The 19,968-nt window shown below is 36.5% G+C and overlaps 1 protein-coding gene across 2 annotated transcripts; it reads right to left on the bottom strand.

Moving 5' to 3' along the window:
• Positions 1-837: 837 nt before the first annotated feature.
• Positions 838-17,834, bottom strand: sppl2 (signal peptide peptidase-like 2). 2 transcript variants are annotated; one of them, XM_056478555.1, is made up of 15 exons: positions 17,723-17,834; positions 15,932-16,048; positions 15,571-15,753; positions 15,384-15,473; positions 12,673-12,812; positions 12,408-12,550; positions 12,233-12,329; positions 12,038-12,154; positions 9,215-9,296; positions 9,044-9,118; positions 8,897-8,959; positions 8,693-8,792; positions 8,394-8,471; positions 4,129-4,289; positions 838-2,135 (listed from the first exon to the last, which is right to left on the bottom strand). In XM_056478555.1, exons 1-15 carry the CDS (start codon positions 17,768-17,770, stop codon positions 1,962-1,964), a joined length of 1,668 nt encoding a protein of 555 aa, XP_056334530.1. In that variant the 5' UTR covers positions 17,771-17,834; the 3' UTR covers positions 838-1,961. The 2 variants fall into 2 exon arrangements, 1 of the variants encoding a protein (XP_056334530.1); XR_008839362.1 differs by having other exon boundaries at positions 2,047-2,135; positions 4,057-4,289.
• Between the last annotated feature and the right edge of the window lie 2,134 nt (positions 17,835-19,968).

The following is a 19,968-nucleotide window of genomic DNA, read 5'->3' as shown; positions in this document are numbered from 1 at the left end:
ATTAGTATGACAAATATAAATGTGTGGGAATAAGGGAATAAAGACAGGTGACATGGTGGCTCAGCGGTTAGCACTGTCACCTCACAGCAAGAAGGCTGCTGGTTCAAAACCTGGCTGGGCCAGTTGGTATTTCTGTGTGGAGTCTGTCTGAAATACACTAGCATAAATACAAAAATTAAATGCAAAATCATAAAACTAAATTGATCAAAATAATATTTTACATCAATTTATGATTGTAATTTATTTAAGTACTTCCTATACATAACTTTTACCACACGCTCTTCTGCGCGTGCGTGACTGGTCTGTGCGCGATGGTGGGAGACGACTTCAAATTCACTTGAGAGAACAGGTAAGTCTTGCGTTTGTCGTTATAATAGCATGTATTTATGTGGATTCGTTCATTTGCTGGTTTTGCCTGTATTAATGTCCAGTTTGTACTATATATATATGAGGAAACGAGCCATCCGTTGTAACGTTAAACCGCATGAGCAAACAAAATGGATAACGTGTCTAACAAGTCGCATTTAACAGTTATTTATATCCGACGAGCCATAAAATGCTATGAGAAAAGTCTTCAGTGAGTTGCTGTTTCACGAGTTCTTGCGTTTTGGGACAGAAAAACAGGAAATGAGACGACTAAACATCATATCGAATAAAAATCTTAAATCAACTTTACGTAATGATTTTACCATATTATAATGTTAACTGTGTTACTTCAACGTTAGCAACAGCGCTTAATCCACTTTCACGTGTACTTTACGACTCCATTCTTCTCAGGAAACATCCTGTTGAAGTATTTCACATGTAACGTCTCATTAAAGCTTAATACAACATGGATAACATAATGCATTAATCCTTTAATATGTGCACTTTGCAACAACTTTTCCAGAAAAAAAAAAAAAATCACACTTTTACAGCATATGTCGATCTCTAATCGAGAGCTTCAGCATACACAACTGAAGATCTACAACACACGACCTCCAGACTGCAGGAGTATTAATAAACATTACAGTTCCTCCAAAGTCATTCCACGTAAACCCAGTGTCCCCCCAAAAAAAGTAAAACACTGTGTCAAACTGATTTCCTGATTAAACATTTTAAATAAATTGGATGAATTGATTAAATCATACAACATAGCAGTGCTTTACACTGAAAACCAAAAAAGAAAAACAGTACCACAAATACAAAATGTCTACTATAAAACTGTCAACTGAAGGACAATAAAGTATGCTTAAAAACTGCACTTAAAAAGATGTTCGCTCTTCAGTTTCGCTTTGTTTTGAGGTCTCAAATGTCCCTTCCATCAATTCAACGGCACAATCTAAATACAGCACGTTCAGTAAGCCATGAGAATATGATCTAGTCCAATGCAACTAAAGCTGAAATCACATTCCAAAGCCATAAGGAAGTTTTTACTAAATCATGTGGCCTTGCAACCTACAAACCATCAACCACACCATTCATACTGCATCTCAGAAAAGAGGATGAAGCGAATGAATTATTCCCGATGCCTTTGGTTCAGTCGGTCCTTATTAGCACCATTTTTTTAAAGGAAGTAATACTTCAGTGCTGCGATACAGACAAAACCAATCAGTAATGCATTATCAACTAGAAGCCAAATAGAAAATTGTCTTGAATTTTCTCGACATTTGATTTCAAATGTCTAGCTGCTCTTTGTTTTATTTACTGACAGCTGATTTACAAAAAATATAATATACACAGAGCGGATTTCCTTAAAAGCGGTCTATCAATTGCCCTCATAACACCATCAAACATGAACAAGCTGGATGAAGCACAGCCGATGTTGTGTTTCCTCTTAGTTTTCTTCCGTTTGAAAACAATTTTAAAGGCTTAAAACAAGTGCACTGAGATGTTCAAACTTCTCAAGTCTATTACATATACAGTCAGATATATAACTGACTTTCAAAAAAAAAAGAAAATAGAAGAAATCCTTCAAGTGTTTATGTATTAGATGCATCTGTAAGATGTGGAACTTCCTCTTGGGCTGCTGGAATTGGATCCTCACACTGATTAGTGGATTCAGAGGCTGCCGGCTCTGGATTGGATGGGGGTTCATCTGTGGACGGTCCCGGGGTTTGAGTACAGTTGATTTGTTCCATGACTATAGGAGGAGGCTGAGGAGGAAATGAGAGCAAGAAGATGAGAAGCAAATAATCATTGCAATTAGAAATATATGAAATCATTTGTATACACCGTACCATTCAAAATGTGAGGTCAATAAGATTTGTAAATAAAAATCTATTTCAAATAAATGAGCTACGTCCTTTAACAAAGAAAATGAAAAGTACCACCACAGTTTACACAAAATATTAAGCAGTTATTTGCAATTGTAAACATATTTGAATGGTTTCTGAAAGACTGAAGTAATGATGCTGAAAAAAGAAAACCTTTATTTCAAAGTGTAACATTACTGTATTTTTTGTTGGTGACCGTACTTCCCGACTTGTTATAGTATACGTAAAACGGTATCTAAGCCAAGAATATTTGAAAAAATGGTATACAAGAAATTGGTCCCTGGGTGACCAACTGGTTCCACTTAAGTTCTGAAGTGACATATTAATATCCCATATGACAACGAGAGAGAATTTATCAATGGAAGTGTAGCTGAATACCATTCACACTACTCGTATTCATAGCATAGAAAATATCCTTTTCTAGTGGTCGTGTACGAAGTTCAAATTAAAAAGTGCAACCTCAAACAGCACCAAATATTTGGATGTACCAGATATTTTAAGATATTCACTTTTCACTGCCAAAGATATTTTACTGACCTCTTTTTGAATGGTAGTGTATGTGTACATTTCTATAGTAATGCCAATACCAATTGAAAGTACAAAAAGGTTAGAATCAATTAGGATTAAGGATTACTGCTAAGGATTAAGAATGAGAAAATGATTCCTGATCTGACTTAGTGAAGCATCGAACACTCAGAGGAGAGGACATGGGTCAAAGGATCAGATTCTAATAAGAGACCGCTTGAAAAGTGGAGTTTCTCTGGATTGGCAGTTCAGAGCTGGTGTGAGTAAGTTGTAATTTTAGTTATATTAAAATCAATATATGATGGAATAATCCTGACTATATTGTAGAATAAACATTTTGCATCGATTCAGAAATTTTTATAAAAGCCGATGGCACTCTCGGCGTGTTTTAACTGTACACACAAATGCTCATCAGTGAGAGAGCGGTTGAGTGTTCAGTCATGTAAACTGGCTTTTTTGTCACAAAATGAATGTAAACAGCTCACTATCAACACTCTTGTATTTTGCTTAAACCTTTTTTAACTTAGATTCTTAACTATAATTAGTAATTATTTTCTGTTCAAGTGTTATTCGTAAGAAATTGGATACCAGCAAAAATATTAAATCGATTTAAGAGAGAGAGAAAAAAATTTAAATAAAATAAAAATAAAAATCACAGAATCGATTTACCAAACAATTTCCCCATAGCTCTACCTGATAAATCCATTCAATTATTTTTTTAAAGTTGTCTTCTATTTTTTTCATAGCTGTACATTACACAGGAAATCACCACAGATCAATTAAATACAATCGAATGTCCAGGCTAATTATTATTTGATTCAAAATATGAACATTGTTAGCTAAACAGCAGAGGAAATGAAACAAACACAGATCTCGTACCACACCTAAAGGAGAGATCTGGTGTTTATTAACCCGTAGTAATGACAAACAGTCATGTATTATAGTCTGTAGCACAGAATTTCCTGCTACAGTGATTTAGAGAAAAACATGATATATTTTTGAATTGAATTCAATAGATTCAATCAAACAGGCATTTGTCAAAATCCTTCAAAATCCCTATTAAATGTCGTACTGCAGAATCTGTGGGATCTTTAAACAAATCTCAAAGTATGTAAATGAGAGATTTTGTGGTAAGGACAGTTATCCGCATTGGAAATTTAAAGTTCAACTCGTAAAGCTGACGCCGAACCCCTCCTTTAAAGAAAAAGAAACACCCACAGTAAAAACGAGAGCGAAATAAAAGCGGAACAGAAGCACGTGGGTGGTTTTACTCAACTGTAATTCTAGCAACTGTACATAACTCTAGAACTTTTCCAACCGAAGGCACTCATATCAAACTGGTATTCACCACAAATCCACTTCCCGTCCAGAACAACGGCAGCTCCTTGCGCCACAGTGCCACTGCAAGGCTGGTGAGGAGTGTGCAAGGCACCAGGTATAAGAGGGCAGGCTGACCCATCTGCATCAGAGTCAGAGCCACAAATGTGATGAGAAGACCAATGCCGTAGCCTAAACAAACAGAAAACAGATTCAGTCTTTAACAGAGAAGCAGAGGACGTCATGTACTGAACACTAGTTTCAGGGTCAAAGTCTCTACTCCTTCATTTCATGAGCAATTTCTGTTCCAATTTCATCTTCAACTTGAAAAGCTCCCCAGCAAGCATTTTTTTGTTTCTAAAAGATGTCTAAACATAGTCGTCTTCACTAAAACAACTTGGGCTGTCAATGAAAATCTAATAGACATCTAAGAATAGGCCAAAACTAGACTAGTCATCAAATAAACAGAAATGAATGACTGTGTATGTATGTATGTATGTATGTATGTATGTATATATATATATATATATATGAGTATGTCTGATCTGTCTATTAGACCATTAGTCTAGTTTTGGGCTATTCTTCGATGTCTATTAGATTTTCACTGACAGCCCTTTTAAGTTTAGCCTTGTTTTGCCCAAGCTGTCTACGTTGAGACGTCTATTTCACACAAAATCGGTTGCTAGGTCATTTTGTACACATTCATTTATTAATTTTCCTTCAGCTTAGTCCTGTATTTATCAGGGGTCGTCACAGCGGAATGAACTGCCAACTATTCCAGTATAAGTTTTACACAGTGGATGCCCTTCCAGCCGCAACCCAGTAATGAGAAACACCCATAAGCTCATTCACACACACTCATACACTATGGCTAATTTAAGTTTATTCAATTCACCTATAGCGCATGTCTTTGGACTGTGGGGGAAACCCAGAGGAAACCCACGCAAACATGGGGAGAACATGCAAACTCCACACAAACGTCAACTGGCCCAGCCGGGACTCAAACCAGTGACCTTCTTGCTGTGAGGCAATCATGCCAACCACTGAGCCACCATTGTGTCTATTTTGTACAGAGTGTCTTCATATTATTACAGAATGGTGTACATTTGCAAGGTTTGTTCTTCGTAACATCAAATTTAACACACTAAAAAATTCTTGTTGCCTTAGATTTAGTTGAATCAAATTAACTTTTCTTGTCATCTCAACTTACATCATTCAAACTGACTAAAAATATTAAGTTAAACTTTGTATAACTTAAAAAAATTGGTTGAAACCTGACTAACTTATGAAAATAATTTAAAGCAATATAAAATATTTGTTGTCTTGACATTTTGTTATTAATTTTTTTACAGTGCAGGCAGATAACCAAGCACAGAAATAAGTAATACTGTTAAGTAGTGTATGCCAGCCCAGGTCAGGGGTGTAGATTTAGGGTGGACGGATGTGACGCATCCCCACCAATATCCAGCTACCATAGAAATGTCCCCACCAATAATTTAATCCACTTAAATAAAAATTGCGCTGTCAACGTAGGTTAAATGACATTAGGTGCGTTCGACATGAAGCACAGCTGCAGCCGGTGATCAACGAGATTAGCCGAGTGCAGGCGGGGGCGGAGTTGAAAACGGAGCTGTCAAGCCGGACAGCCGGACACTTCGGGTTTAAAGTTGCGGCAGTCATGATGACCGATCATACTGTGTCATCATAATTTTTTATTTGTTTTTTATTTAGAACAACAAAAGATTTACAAATAAAACAGAATACAGTCTCTACAAGAGAGAAATAAGGAGAAACGAGAGGGTAATATAAACAAAAACGAACAGCCCTATTAAATACAAAGCAATAAGCACAAATTCTAGGTGTTTAAACATCTCTCTAGGCTAATACATCTTGTTTGAATATGCTAAAAAGGGCTTTACATTTATAGATATAAAACTTTCCAATATATATTAATGTAAAACCCAAAACAAGGTGTTTTGATTAAGTCTTAAACAATGAGTAAGATTATATTGGATAATGAAAGCATATTAAAAAAAAAACCACTTTATTCTGAAAAATGTGAACAAAAGGACATTCCTAAAATAAGTGAGCGACAATTGAAGTACAAGTTTCCCAGAAAGACCAGGTATAAACGGCTAGACAGGAAATAAATAAATAAATAAATATATATATATATATATATATATATATATATATATATATATATATATATATTTTACAATCCTAAAAATCATTTCATAGTTATTTAATAAAATAGTTCTTTAACTTAATTTGTTAAGAAACCTTTAGGGTGGCAGAATCAATGATGATAACTATTTTATTTCAAGTCTGTAAGACTTATTTGAATTAATATTTAGGTTATTTACTAAAATATATCATTTAAATCATTTATGGAGCTGAATGCAGTAAATAATCTGTATAAAAAAGGTCGAAAATAAACCTGTGCAAACAAGCTAGACTTTATAACCAGATTATTTAACAAAACATGATTACTGCAGTAAAATATTTGTAGTCTTTTAATAAGCATGATGTGTACAATATGGTATAAAACGTATGAAATTTGTGAGACAGAAGTTGTCCAATAATAAACCTCAAACACACGTGGTTGTTGTCATGCGGGGAACTCAGCCAATCGTGTAATGTCGCTGTCGTTATTAGAGCTCGTGCAGTCGCTCTTCAGATGCTGCAGGGCCTGAAGCTGCGGTCACACTAGAGTTTGTGTGCAAAATTCTGTCATACGGCGCTGCGAAAAGAGGCGGGATTAAACGAGATGTTTTGGCATTAAAAAAGCAAGCAATTTGCTCCATGTTTTAAATTTCAGTTCAGAGAGGTCCTGTTTTGATCCTCGATTGGTCTCATGCAGTCAAGTGATGCGATTTCGCAGGTCAGAGTTCACCAAGCTGAACTTTGCACCGCAGCAACCTGTGAAACTTGACGCATGACCTTGCATTTCCGGTCTGACGCATTCACGTGCGTATGAATGGAAGTCTATGGGGAGAAAAGCCTAGTGTGACCGCAGCTTAAATCAGTTGTCTGATCTCGGAGCGCTGTCGCGGTACTTTAATGCCACATGTGACAGTCATATGGCATCGGTACAGCATCAATCAGGACAAAATTTCTAACCAGCATGCACCGCTTTGACAGATTTCGAGCGCTGCATGAAGTCGAACGCACCTGTTCTCTCCTCCAGTCCTCCCGCCCCCAAAACGCATATGGGCATTTTGATTGGCTGTGCCTTTCCCTCCTATCATGTGAGAGGCTGTGGCTGCCTTCAGATACAAGCAGCGTCAAAAGCGGTGGATTGTTTTTTTTCCCTTGCAGAAATAAGGTGTGCTGGGTGACACACAAGCGAGGATGGCGGCAGCAAAAAAAAGGTGGACATAAGGTGCTTTTTTCAACGAAAGTGTAAGTCACATAGGCTAAACGCTAGTTCGCTACGGAATGAGTCCATCATGATAATGGCGTTAATGCTTATGTTTTCCTCTGCTTTAATGCAGTCTGTTGTTATAGCAGACTGATATAGTCTGAATAATATGCCCTGAAAACTAACTGCAGAATAAACAGCTAAAGTACAGTATATGATCCCCGTCAGCTCTCCTAATCTCTCAGAGTAGCATGTCTTATTTCAGTTGAAACAATTTGTCAGAAAAAAATACAGCTTATTGAAAGGGGTGCTTATTTGTTTTCAGAAAAACTAAACTATTTTGCAGTTATTCCCCTCATTTTCTATTTAATTATGAGGTATAAATATTGCTTTTTACTGACATTTTAAGAACAAATTTTGTCTGGATTAGCTTGTCGGATGGTTATCACAACCACATTTTTTGATGTACCAAAAATATTTTCAACCATTCTGTCAAATTGCTTACCATCCTATTTTACTATTTTAAGTGTTTATTTACAAATGTGCATTTAAACTAAGTTTTATATATCAGTTACATAAATAATGAAAATTTTTATTAAAATATGAAAAGATACTTATTTTTAAAATACAAATTTATCATCATCTATCATTATATTTTTTAGAACTCTGTTAAAACTTGTTTTAAATTAAAAACTGAAGCCTACAGGCAAATAACAAACTAACCAGTATATTCAACTTTCCTCAGTCAGAATTTGGCCATTTGAATAATAAGAAAAATTCAAAAATAATAATGGTAATCCAACTTTTGGTCTTTCAAACCACCCGAACCCCCCTTGGCTACAGGCCTAAAACTTGATAAACTGCAAACCTACACCCCTGGCCCAGGTGCATTACAACATTAAACATATCTGAATTTAACAACGTAGTCTTACCGATAGTGCAGGCCAGGAAATATATTTGAGAAGTCTGCATGAGGATATCAAATCTGTGACAGTAAGCTACCAGCAGACCTGTGGAAACAAAATGAATGTAAAGTCAAGGAGGAGTTTACACTTTTATCAGAGTAATATTTTATTGGAGAATATATCAGCAGTGTACTTTACCATAACCTAAGACAGAACTAAAATGGCAATTTTTTTAAATTCTGTTTTGCTAAAATGTTCAAGCATTGTCTATTTCTTTCCATGAACCCTGGGAATCTGTTCATCATGCAAAAGTATTAGCGAGTTACCTGGTACCAAGATATCACCAAAGCCAAGGAGAGAAAAGGGCCGGTCACACAGGACTAGAGGAGATGAATTTAACCTGGGCACTTTCAGCACCATAGGAAGCTAATGGAGGCACATATGGGCAAATTGGCACCACAGAATATTACAAAAAAAATGCATTTACCAAAAAAAAAAAAAAAAAAAAAAAAAAAAATACACCTTCCTACCTTCTCATGGGAAGAGGAATCAGAGGGACCAGCCGCCACCTCTACCATTATACTTTCCCCACTCTGCACAAAAAAACAACACAAGCTAAATAATACACTGCTCTGCATGAATTTGAAATGTTAAAAATGAAAGAAAGATCTTCTAACCTTAGTCAGAAGTGGTGTTATGAAAACAAAAAACACATCATAAACGAAAAGCACGACTAGCAGAAGAGTGCAGGCCTACAATGAGAGGAAAAACATTGCAGATAATCTTAATTACCATATGAGAAATTTATGCAAATAATCAGCGATGTTCACCAACATTTTTAAACTGACCTTGAAAGTGGGCAGCCGGATTGTTTTTAGCATGTAGAGACAGAACGCGATGCCTAATGCATCCTGAAGTATCCATGCCCATCTAGGGAACAGAATTTTTGATCATATATAGTGCTGATGAGCAGTACGTTTACATGGACCACAATAATCCAATTTTAATATGATGAAGACAGTACTCTGATTAGGAGTCTAACATGTAAACAGTGATTTTTGATTACCTTATTCTGACTAAAGTCATAATCGAACTAAACAGAAATCAAATTAAGACCAAGCGGCAACCTCCTGCTCTCCCTCATGTAGCAAATACGGGAGTAAATGAAACTGCAATTCATCAAAATTGCGCTAGTCCTGGCTCCATAATAGAGCAAATTTCTATTGACCCCACTGCTAAAATGGCCAACTTTACAACAGAAAAAAGGTGTTTACAGCCTGTAACAAAGAACGATTTTGGTGCAAATAGCTAATATTACTGTTCATGACAACTGTGAGGGGGTGAATTTTTTTTATAACTGATCTGTTTTGATTATATTAGGTCTGCATAATTAAAGGCGTGGCCACTTGAGAGACAGCTAGGTCTCACTGGTCGCCATCACCTCACCTCAGCTTATTAGCCACTGAACTCGGCATATTCATCATTTTTTTGTTTTGTTTTATGTGGCTTTACACACTCAGTTGCTTTTTGGAATTATTTCCTACAATTATTAGATGATATGGCATGCTCTGCACTTAATTGTGCTCACAAACTATTCACGTGGCCTCCATTTCCCAGGTGAGTGAAATTTTATACTTATACCATGTCTATAAATGTATTTGTTTCATTTAAAATCATTTATCATTTATATTTTCTTTAGAACTGTAATGTATGCCAGAATCTGACAGATTGATTAGCTGTAGGCTCTAAAACAGTCATCTGAAGCGTTATCATACAGTGTTATGCTGGATTTCATCAAGAGTCTTGCATTTACTAACACAGACTATATTTGAAGTGTTTGGAAGTAATTTGAGTTTTCCTCCTGTAGAAAAACCTCATAAGAACAATGCTTAGTGGCTCGATGTATTACAACAGTGTTTTTAAAAGTCTAAACACTTTATTGATATAGTGTACAACCAAGCACATGTGGTCAGAACACAAACGAGTCGCAGGTAATGAAGTATTAAGCGTTTCTCCCAAAGAAAAGCCTGTCTAAGCAGAATGCTAGCATCTGTAGCTCTGCTCACGCTCTGCCCTTAATTGGTCACTCCCGGTGGGTGCGATGACGCACGAACAAAATGGCGATGGTTGGCCACGCCTACATGTACTTTCATTTGCGCTCTTCAGAAATCTGTGACGTCACGGATACTATGTCCATATCTTTTACGTCTATGATTAAGACGTAGAGTATTCCTATTTTAGTAATATTATTGAAGTGCTGTACAGACATATAAACACCTTAGGGTGCTTTCACACCTAGACTTTTGTTTTGGAACTTAGCGCATTTCCCCTGTTAGCATGGTTCATTTGGCATATGTGAAACCAGCAATCGTGCTCGGATCCGCGAAAAAACAATCAGTCTGAGATCACCTAAATGAGGTGGTGTCGACTTGATTGAAACGAACTCTGGAGCGGATCGATTGTAGTAAGAAAGCAATACAATCCAACAAACTAACGAACCAGGCTATACCACAGTGTATTATGGATATGTAATAAGGCATATATGGTATATGAAGAGAGAATGATGATTAGGGTGGGATGTCATTCTTATCTGTAAAAGTGCGTTTCATGTCAAATACGAAAGTGAAAGCATGGTGAACTATTAACGAGAGCGGTTTATCCAAACATTCGCTGAACTACAGTCTTAGTTTATCTGTTATCTCTCTCTATAATGTAAAGCCTATAATGCATAATTCTAGCCAAAGGCTATGTTTGAGAAAGTCTTACCTCTGATTTAAATTTGGTGACGATGTCTGTTGGTGTCACCATTAAAAATGAAGCTTTTCGCTTATAATGTCTTATTGCTCATCGTCATAAATTAAAATAAGGATGCTTGACAGCTGAGCGAGACTCTGAAAAATAAACCTTGGAACTCTGACCAAAGTGAGAAGAGTTTACTCACACCTAACATGTTTTAGCTCTTTTGGCCATTTAGAAACTTTGCAGTGTGAAAGCGAAACGCACCAAGAACAAAATGCAACACTGAAACAATTTCATCATTGTTTCAGAACAAAACAATCGATCTACAGGTGTGGAAGCACCCTTAATCAAGCTATTACCGTTTTGTAGTACTTTTTTTTCACTTCATTTTGTAACAAGACGTACTCACAGCAGTTGTCAGGCGTTTGATGATTAACAAATAAGAATGGCTTCAAGCAAGAGAGCACATTTTTGGCGCAAACGGGAAACGATTACTGTGCTCATCCAGTACTTCTGAGTTTGTCACGGGGACATGAATGAAAAGTTAGTGAACGTAACTCAATAGTATCTGACCACAGAGGTGGCCTGTTGCTTGAGAATTTGTATCTGCCGTCGTCTGTTTGCACATAGCGTGAGAAATTAACTTCAGTTGAACTTGTCGCAAAATTACAAAAGAAACTTATCAAAATCACTTATGGTTCTATGACGAACAGGAACTGTTGTGTGAAATGCCAGAGTAAACTAGCGTCGAATGGTGACATAATGACGTTATTGTGCTATAACATGTAAAACGGAAACATGACAGGAAAAGCAACTCATGTAAACACCTTAATCATACTGTCATCTTATTCAGATTAAATCAAATAATTAGATTACTGATGTCCATGTAAACGTAGGCAATGTCAAGTCCTCAAGTGGTTAACCATTCTTACTGGTCTTCATTGCGGAACACTCCCCAAGTTATGCTGACTCCTATACAGAAGGCCGAAAGGATCAACATGCGCACCTGTGGCCGCTTGTGACAGTATGGAAGATTATTTTCAGGAATCCTGCCAACACACAAGGTTTTTCTTCACAACAAAGCAAAAAGGAACTCATTTCAGTCTTTTTTCATGAGCATATCTAACCTGCATTTCCCAAATGGTATTCTTCGGACAAAGGGCCAAAGACAGCTGTACAGGCTGACTGCAGACGCCAGACAGAATGTAGCTATAGTCATATACACTGTAGAGGAATGAATTAAATCATCAAGCTCAGACAAAGAACTGCTGAAAACCACAAATAATGGGATACTTTGTTTACCCAGTTGATCATAGAAGAAATACAGGAGCACCAGCATGGAGCAGCACATGACCACAAACACACAAATCATGATGGGGGTGACGTCAACGATCTCCTCGTCTTGTTTCTCAGCACCATCGTCCCTCTTGTGCTTCATGTAGCGTCTGCCGGCACACACAGATGTGGGTTTAGTTAAACGGATTCTGCACGCTGTCAGCTTCATGACTTATTCATCTCGCAGCCTGTGCCTCAAGGGCTCACAATGCTAAAAGGGCACAGTTCTTACTTTTTAATGTCCCTGCTGCCAGCCCAGTATCCTCCTATAGCCACCGTGCCCACTGCCATCAGGAAGATCAGCACCATGTTGTAGTCCACCACCGGTTCGTTGGGCGCATACATGGCCACCTGCCTTTTCTCCCCAAATGTCTAGAGACACAAAGAAGAGAGAAAGAAACACCTTAAGTACATTCATTGTCTTTATTTAAACGAGTTTGATACAATTTAAATGAATGTAATGCCCTAATTAGTGATGGGTCATTCTAGAAAGATTCTTTTATGCGACTCGAGAACAATGAGTCCTCTCAGGGAGTGATTTGTTCATTTGCGCACCCTCACATTTGAGCAGATGGAGTAGAAGAGTAGTTCCATTTGATTCCCCTATTGGCTTTGAGTCGTTCGTTTATCATGTGAACGACAGAAGCCAATTGTAATGCAGTCAAAGTTGGAAAAAGATCTGATCCGTTAATTTTTTGAGTCCTCTGTTTGAGTCGTTCGTTCATCACGTGAAAGACCAAAGCCAGTCAAATGCAGTTAGAGCCGGAGAACGATTTGATCCGGTTATCTCTCGTGTCCTCGGTTTGAGTCGTTTGGTCATCATGTGAAAGACAGAAGCCAATCATATGCATTTAGAGCCGGAAAAAGATCTGATACGTTCATTTCTTGAGTCTTTGCTTTTTAGTCATCTCTCTTTACATAATGTCACATGATAAACAAACGACTCAAACTCAAAAGGTAAACTAATCATGGGTGTTTCTGACTTGGACTGTATAGTAGCATTCTAGTCAGGGCCGGCGTGTCCATAGAGACGACCGCCTAGGGCGGCAGAATAGAGAGGGCGGCGTCCGCGACACCTTCCTGTGTCTGAATGTGTCACCATGTTTAAATGCGAAAGCGAGGCTGCGGTGGGAATAAAACCAGTACTATCACCTGGAGTCACACAAGAACGGTGTCGGTGTACCTGGCTGTATATTTTATTACCGAAGAGAAACTGACACAAATTTGTCATTTCACTGATTTCTAAGTGACCCGAAGGTCCTTTCTGAATAGATAGTAAAAATAAAAAACGATATCGGACCCATTTTCTGCTAAGTTAGGGGCACTAAGTTAGTTAGCTAACGTTTTCTTTCCCAAGCAAACCTTTTAGATGCAATTTATCAAACTCAAGTTACTGAACTGATTCTTTCACTATATAAGACTTGTCACGATACTGAATTTCGGTACTTTTTAAAAAATATGTCAATTTCCTGTTAACATTTAAGCGCTGTTGAGCGCGTTCTTAAACACCTCTGATTTGCCATAGTATTCACCAGTGCTCAACAGAAAGGACTGTGATTGGCCGTGAAGGTCATCAGTTCACCACACTTCACCAATGTTTACTGAGTGCAAACACAGACGAGCGATCTGCTGATGAATCAACTGATTTTCACAGCTTAAAACACTCCAGTATCCATGTTTGCACTTTGTGAAGAGCAGTGAACAAATAACCTTCACGGCCAATCACAGTCATTTCTGTTAAGCACTAGTAAACACCGGGACAACACTATTAAAGACAACACAAGGGTGTGCTACAGAGGACTGCATTGTTTTATCCCTGACCGGGTTACATAGGCTGAAGCTTGGAAGCGTCCCTGCGGTGTTTACCTTAAAGCCTAGTAGGACACTTAAAGCAGGTCACACACCAGAAGCGCCGCTCGGTGCCGAGACACGGCACATGACAATTAAAACTATCACACACCAGACGCGCACATTCGCATGATATTTAACATGAAATTAATCTGCTCTGTGGCGTGGCAGAGAAATTAACAGTGTCCTGAGTCGTGGCTGAGCGCCGTCAACTTGCGGCACCAGGGTGTACCTTGATAGAAACCTTTGTTTAGAATTCTGAAATGTTTAGCGCTGCGTGGCACCATACATTTTAAGTGTATTACGGCATACATGCTTAAGTGTATTACTCTTATAGAGATTATGATTTTGATGATTCCTAATATTCTTTTAATTGTTTAAATTAAACTCAACTGAAAAATATTAAAGTAGTATTTACACCATATCTGCACTTTGAAATCGCGGCAACAGCTGGAGGTTTGTAGTCCACAGCAGTTGTTGTAATTTTTACAGTGCTGATCCTATACTCCTGGGTTTCTTCCCACTGCATCTTCACTTTTGTTTTTTAAAATGGTGTCTGTGTGAAATAAGCGTATTCTTTTTTCAGTCCGACTACCAAAATTTAGGTAGCCCACCAGGCACGGCGTAGATAGATTTTGGCAGCCTGACAGAAAACAATACCCAGAGACACCTGCTACCAGATTTTGTGAGCCCTGGTGTTAATTTTGTATTGTGTTCTAAGACTCAAGTAATTTATTATATAGGAAAAATGGAATCGCAGCAAATTCCATTTTTCTTTTTGATATTCCGCTCCAGTTCATCGGGAAGTGATTTTTTGTTCTATTTTACTCATTGGATGGAAGCAGTGCTTTATTCGCTAATCTTTTATTCGATACTCCATTCAGTTTAATTCCATTCTTTGGATGGCTACTGTTTTTTATGTTTAAAACTTTGAAGAAATCTGTTGGATATACGAGATGTGACAGGAGTGCCGGTGCAACCCACTGCTATTTACATCTTTTTTCCCAATCCCAAGCAAATGGAGAAAAAAACTTTAACATAAATTTATTGGGCGATTTAATTCTAAAAGCAAACAGTTTCTGTTTTATATATTACCTTACTGATATCAAGCATATCTTTATAGCTCAGCAAGGCCACTGGGATGCCAATCTCCTCATACTGGGACTTGTTGCCTGAGGGTGGAGTCTGTAAATCATTTCAAACAAGATCATTTTGGTGTGGCATCTGTGAAGATGTTTCCTTGAATGTTCATAGAGGCATTAATGTCATTACAGTGTCTTACCAGTCTGTCTTTGCTGACAATCAGAAGTCCCTTGGCACCATTGATCTGGGCCAGTCTGACTTTTTCATAGAAAGTACAATTTCCTCTCATCACCATTGGGATGCTGTTTGGGAAGCCACCCTCAGGTACATCAGAAGGTGAGCACAGCACTGAACTGGTCAGATCATAGGTCAGCAGCCGTGTCTATTACCAAAATTCGAAAAAAGTTAATGTGGGGCAAGTGTTACTAAACTGTACTATGCAATATCAGTTTGTTAACATTGCTACTGATCTTTAATCGAAAAGAATGTTCACTTTTATGAAATAATAACAGTCTGAAAAATGTTTGTGTGTGTCTATAATAGTAAATTGTTTTACTAACGGCTTTACTGAGGTCCTGAGGTAGTCGAGCCCATTGAGAGTTGAAGAATATGCAGTAATCTTTGCCGTTAATGTTCCCCCAATCGCTGAAATGAGCCATGCCATATTCACCTAAAACCTGTCAATCAGAAAAGACAAAGCTTGTGATATTTGTTAACCAGTTTGTGCATTTCATCCTTGTTGTCCAAAGAAATGGCCGCTGAAAATTGGAGGAAGCCAAGAAGATGCATTTAAATCTACAGTTAAAAGGTGACAACGTTGCATAGAGATTTTAAAAACTTAAACTACATAGAAAATACACAGAGAATTATTATTGTAGTATTGAAATAAAATCATTGTCTCTCATGAGCTATTTAAATCTGCTTGTTTCTATAAAATAGACTGATAATAACACAGCTGCTACTGTGAAAGGTTATGTTGTAAAAAATATTATGTTTTAGAGAACATCATAACTGACCTTTTCTGCAACTCTGGACAATAATTACATGTGCTTAAGATACACATACACAACACACCAATAAAACCTTGTATAAAGTAAAAAAAAGAATGTTTCATTTGTTGTGATTAAAAACACACCAATTACTCTGTCCCTGGGAGCATCAGAGAAATAACCACTTACAATATGTTTAAAAAACATTTAAAAATCTGGTTTATAGAACATCAGACGTGCCATCATTCGTATTAGCTTGTACCAACCTGTTGTGTTACCACTTGTGCCTGCCATCTTAATGATTTGTTGTATAAATAGGTCTTAATTACTCTCATCTCAATTATATAATGTTGGTGTTTTTAGTTTATTTTGTACATATACTTGTTTTTATTAAGATCTATTTAACTGCAATTTTACAAACAATTTTAACATCTGCCCAGCCTTCTGGCTAATTCTGGTGTATTTGCAGCAATGCTAATGAATGTACACTGTCCCTGCCAAATAAACAAATAATTCCTTTTCTAAATTCTAATTATTAAGTAAACTTAAGTAGCAGCGATATTTCAAAACAACATGTAAAATCTCTCTGAACACATGGCACCTTTTGCTATTTTATGCACACAACATTTTTTGAAGAGATGTCATCATTAGTATACAGACTAAACAATTACATTGAAATGAGAAATTTCAAGTCATTTTAATTTTTCCATTGCTGTAAATAACTATATGTCTGAGGCCATTTCTTTTTTACATTATGAAATATAAATGTATTAATTATGGTAACATACACTACCAACTAAATGAGTTGTACTGTAGTGGTAGCATACTGTGCATGTTTACGTTTGTATTACGTTAAAAATCTCCGATTTTAAGCATAACCACTTAATTGCAGTAGGATATGTGTACAGTCTGATGGTTTTTAGCTGTGTACATCTGTAATTTTACCTGTTGTTGTGTTTATATGTATGTTTAATAAGTTTGTAGCACCGTGGTCCGGTATGCACTCGTATGCAGAAGAATGACAATAAAGCTCGACTCCTATACTCGTGTACAGTTTAACCGTTTACTATATAAACAATCAGAATCAAATACATGTTTACAGTTAATGGTGATCCATATAAAATAGCAGTTTGTCCCGCGTTTGATCAGAATTTGTCTGAAAAGAGCGCCATGTCAACAGGAGTGTGCGAGGACTCGGCCGCGCGGGCCCCAAACATGCACGAGCTCAAGTCCACCGCAAGCTAATCCTACATACCATGTATCTAGTACTCATTTGGATAAAACTGGAACTACCTGACTGCAAACCCGCAGAGGAACACATCAGAAAGAATACAGGTTTTTCAGTGTCTTCTTATATCTTACCTGTTCGACTATAAGAGCTGCCAAAAGGAGACTGGACAAAAATCTCATGATGCCTGATTGTTGTGATCTCCCCTATCCGCACTGCCCTCCTCCGGCTCAACCATCAGCTGTTTACGCATGTCCCGCCCACATCTTGCAGTAAGTTGCCGATTGGCTAACTGCGTCCGTTTGAGAACGTCCAGTCGTGATCTATTGGCTTTGGCAAAAATTAATCAAATTAGGCCACGCCTTCACCTCAAAACGTCCGGTTTTTCACCCCTTGCTCTTATTATATTCTACAGGCAGGTTTACAAAATTTTTAGGCCTAAAATGCATTTCAATTATTTTTTAAATAATTATTTTGGCTTCACGGATTTAAAAAAAATATTTTTTCAGCTGCTGATTAAGATCATGTTTATAGAATAAGATGTTTATTGCAAAAGATAATGCTTTACTTAATAAGATTACAAGAACCATGCAAAATGTGTTTGTTTTAAATAGCCAAAAAAAGATTGGGATATCCCCTCTGCCTCATTTTTCGCTAGGAAAAACAACCTATATGTACAGTGCTTAGCATATATGAGTACACCCCCTCAAATCATTCATTTATTCATTCATTTTCTTTTCACCTTAGTCTCTTTATTAATCTGGGGTCGCCACAGCAGAATGAACTATCAACTTATACAGCATATGTTTTATGCAGCGGATGCCCTTCCAGCTGCTACCCATAACTGGGAAACGTCTATACTCACTCATTCACAAACATGCACTATGGCCAATTTAGCTTAACCATTTCACCTATAGCATTTGGAATTGTGGGGGAAACCGGAGCACCCAGAGGAAACCAATGCAAACACGGGGAGAACATGCAAACTCCACACAGAAATGCCAACTGACCCAGCCGAGGCTCGAACCAGCGACCTTCTTGCTGTGAGGCGACCATGCTACCCACTGTGCCCGCTGAGCACTGTATACTATATATATATATATATATATATATATATATATATATATATATATATATATATATATATATATATATATATATATATATATATATATATTAATAAACTTATTGGGAATTTCACAAGAAAAAAACAATGGTGTGCTTGGTTTTAATGTAATTCTTTTATGAGTTATTACAAGCCCCCTAACATAATGTGCCACAAACAGGACGTTAATATCACCAACCATTCCCATTTTATTAAGGTGTGTCAATATAAATGGCACATCCTGTGTGTGTGTGTATATATATATATATATATATATATATATATATATATATATATATATATATATATATATATATATATATATATATATATATATATACAGTTATAAATATTTGGACATTGACACAATTCAAACATTTTTAGCTCTATACACTTACACAGTTGATTTGCTCAAGATGTGCTTTAACTGCAGACTGTCAGCTTTAATTTGAGAGTATTTACATGCAAATCAGGTGAACGGTGTAGGAAATACAAGTTTGCATATGTGCCTCCCCTTCAATTAAATTTCCAAAAACTGCAAATAGATTTATTTGCCAATTTAAATAACGATTTAAGTAAATATACATATTTTAATTGTGGGTGTGTGTATATATATATATATATATATATATATATATATATATATATATATATATATATATATATATATATATATATATATATATATATATATATATATATATATATATATATATATATATATAAAGAGAGAGAGAGAGAATTACATACAGTTAAAGTCAGAATTATTAGCCCCTTTTAATTTTTTTCTTTTTTTATATATATATATTTCCCAAATGATGTTTAACAGAGCAAGGAAATTTTCACAGTATGTCTGATAATATTTTTTCTTCTGGAGAAAGTATTTTTTGTTTTATTTTGGCTAAAATAAAATCATTTTTAAATTTTTTAAAACACATTTTAAGGTCAAATTTATTAGCCCCTTTAAGCTATATATAATCCATCGTTATACAATGACTTGCCTAATTACTATACCTGCCTAGTTAACCTAATTAACCTAGTTAAGCCTTTAAATGTCACTTTAAGCTGTATAGAAGTGTTTTTAAAAATATTTAGTAAAATGTTATTTACTGTCATCATGGCAAAGATAAAGTAATTCAGTTATTAGAAATGAGTTATTAAAACTATTATTTTTAGAAATGTGTTGAGAAAAATCTTCTCTCCGTTAAACAGAAATTGGGGACAAAATAAACAGGGGGGCTAATAATTTTGACTTCAACTGTGTGTGTGTGTGTT

Source organism: Danio aesculapii, chromosome 2 (genome assembly GCF_903798145.1).
Source record: "Danio aesculapii chromosome 2, fDanAes4.1, whole genome shotgun sequence".
Classification (NCBI taxonomy): domain Eukaryota; kingdom Metazoa; phylum Chordata; class Actinopteri; order Cypriniformes; family Danionidae; genus Danio; species Danio aesculapii.
This window is presented reverse-complemented; position numbering and strand designations above follow the sequence as displayed.

Excerpts from the sequence above, each read along its gene's own strand:
- sppl2 (XM_056478555.1), bottom strand. The coding sequence starts at position 17,770 with ATGAGATTTTTGTCCAGTCTCCTTTTGGCAGCTCTTATAGTCGAACAG. Across the intron at positions 15,474-15,570 it reads TTGTCAGCAAAGACAGACTG|ACTCCACCCTCAGGCAACAA; the intron begins GTAAGACACTGT and ends AATGATTTACAG. Across the intron at positions 9,119-9,214 it reads TCCGGCTGCCCACTTTCAAG|GCCTGCACTCTTCTGCTAGT; the intron begins GTCAGTTTAAAA and ends CTCTCATTGTAG.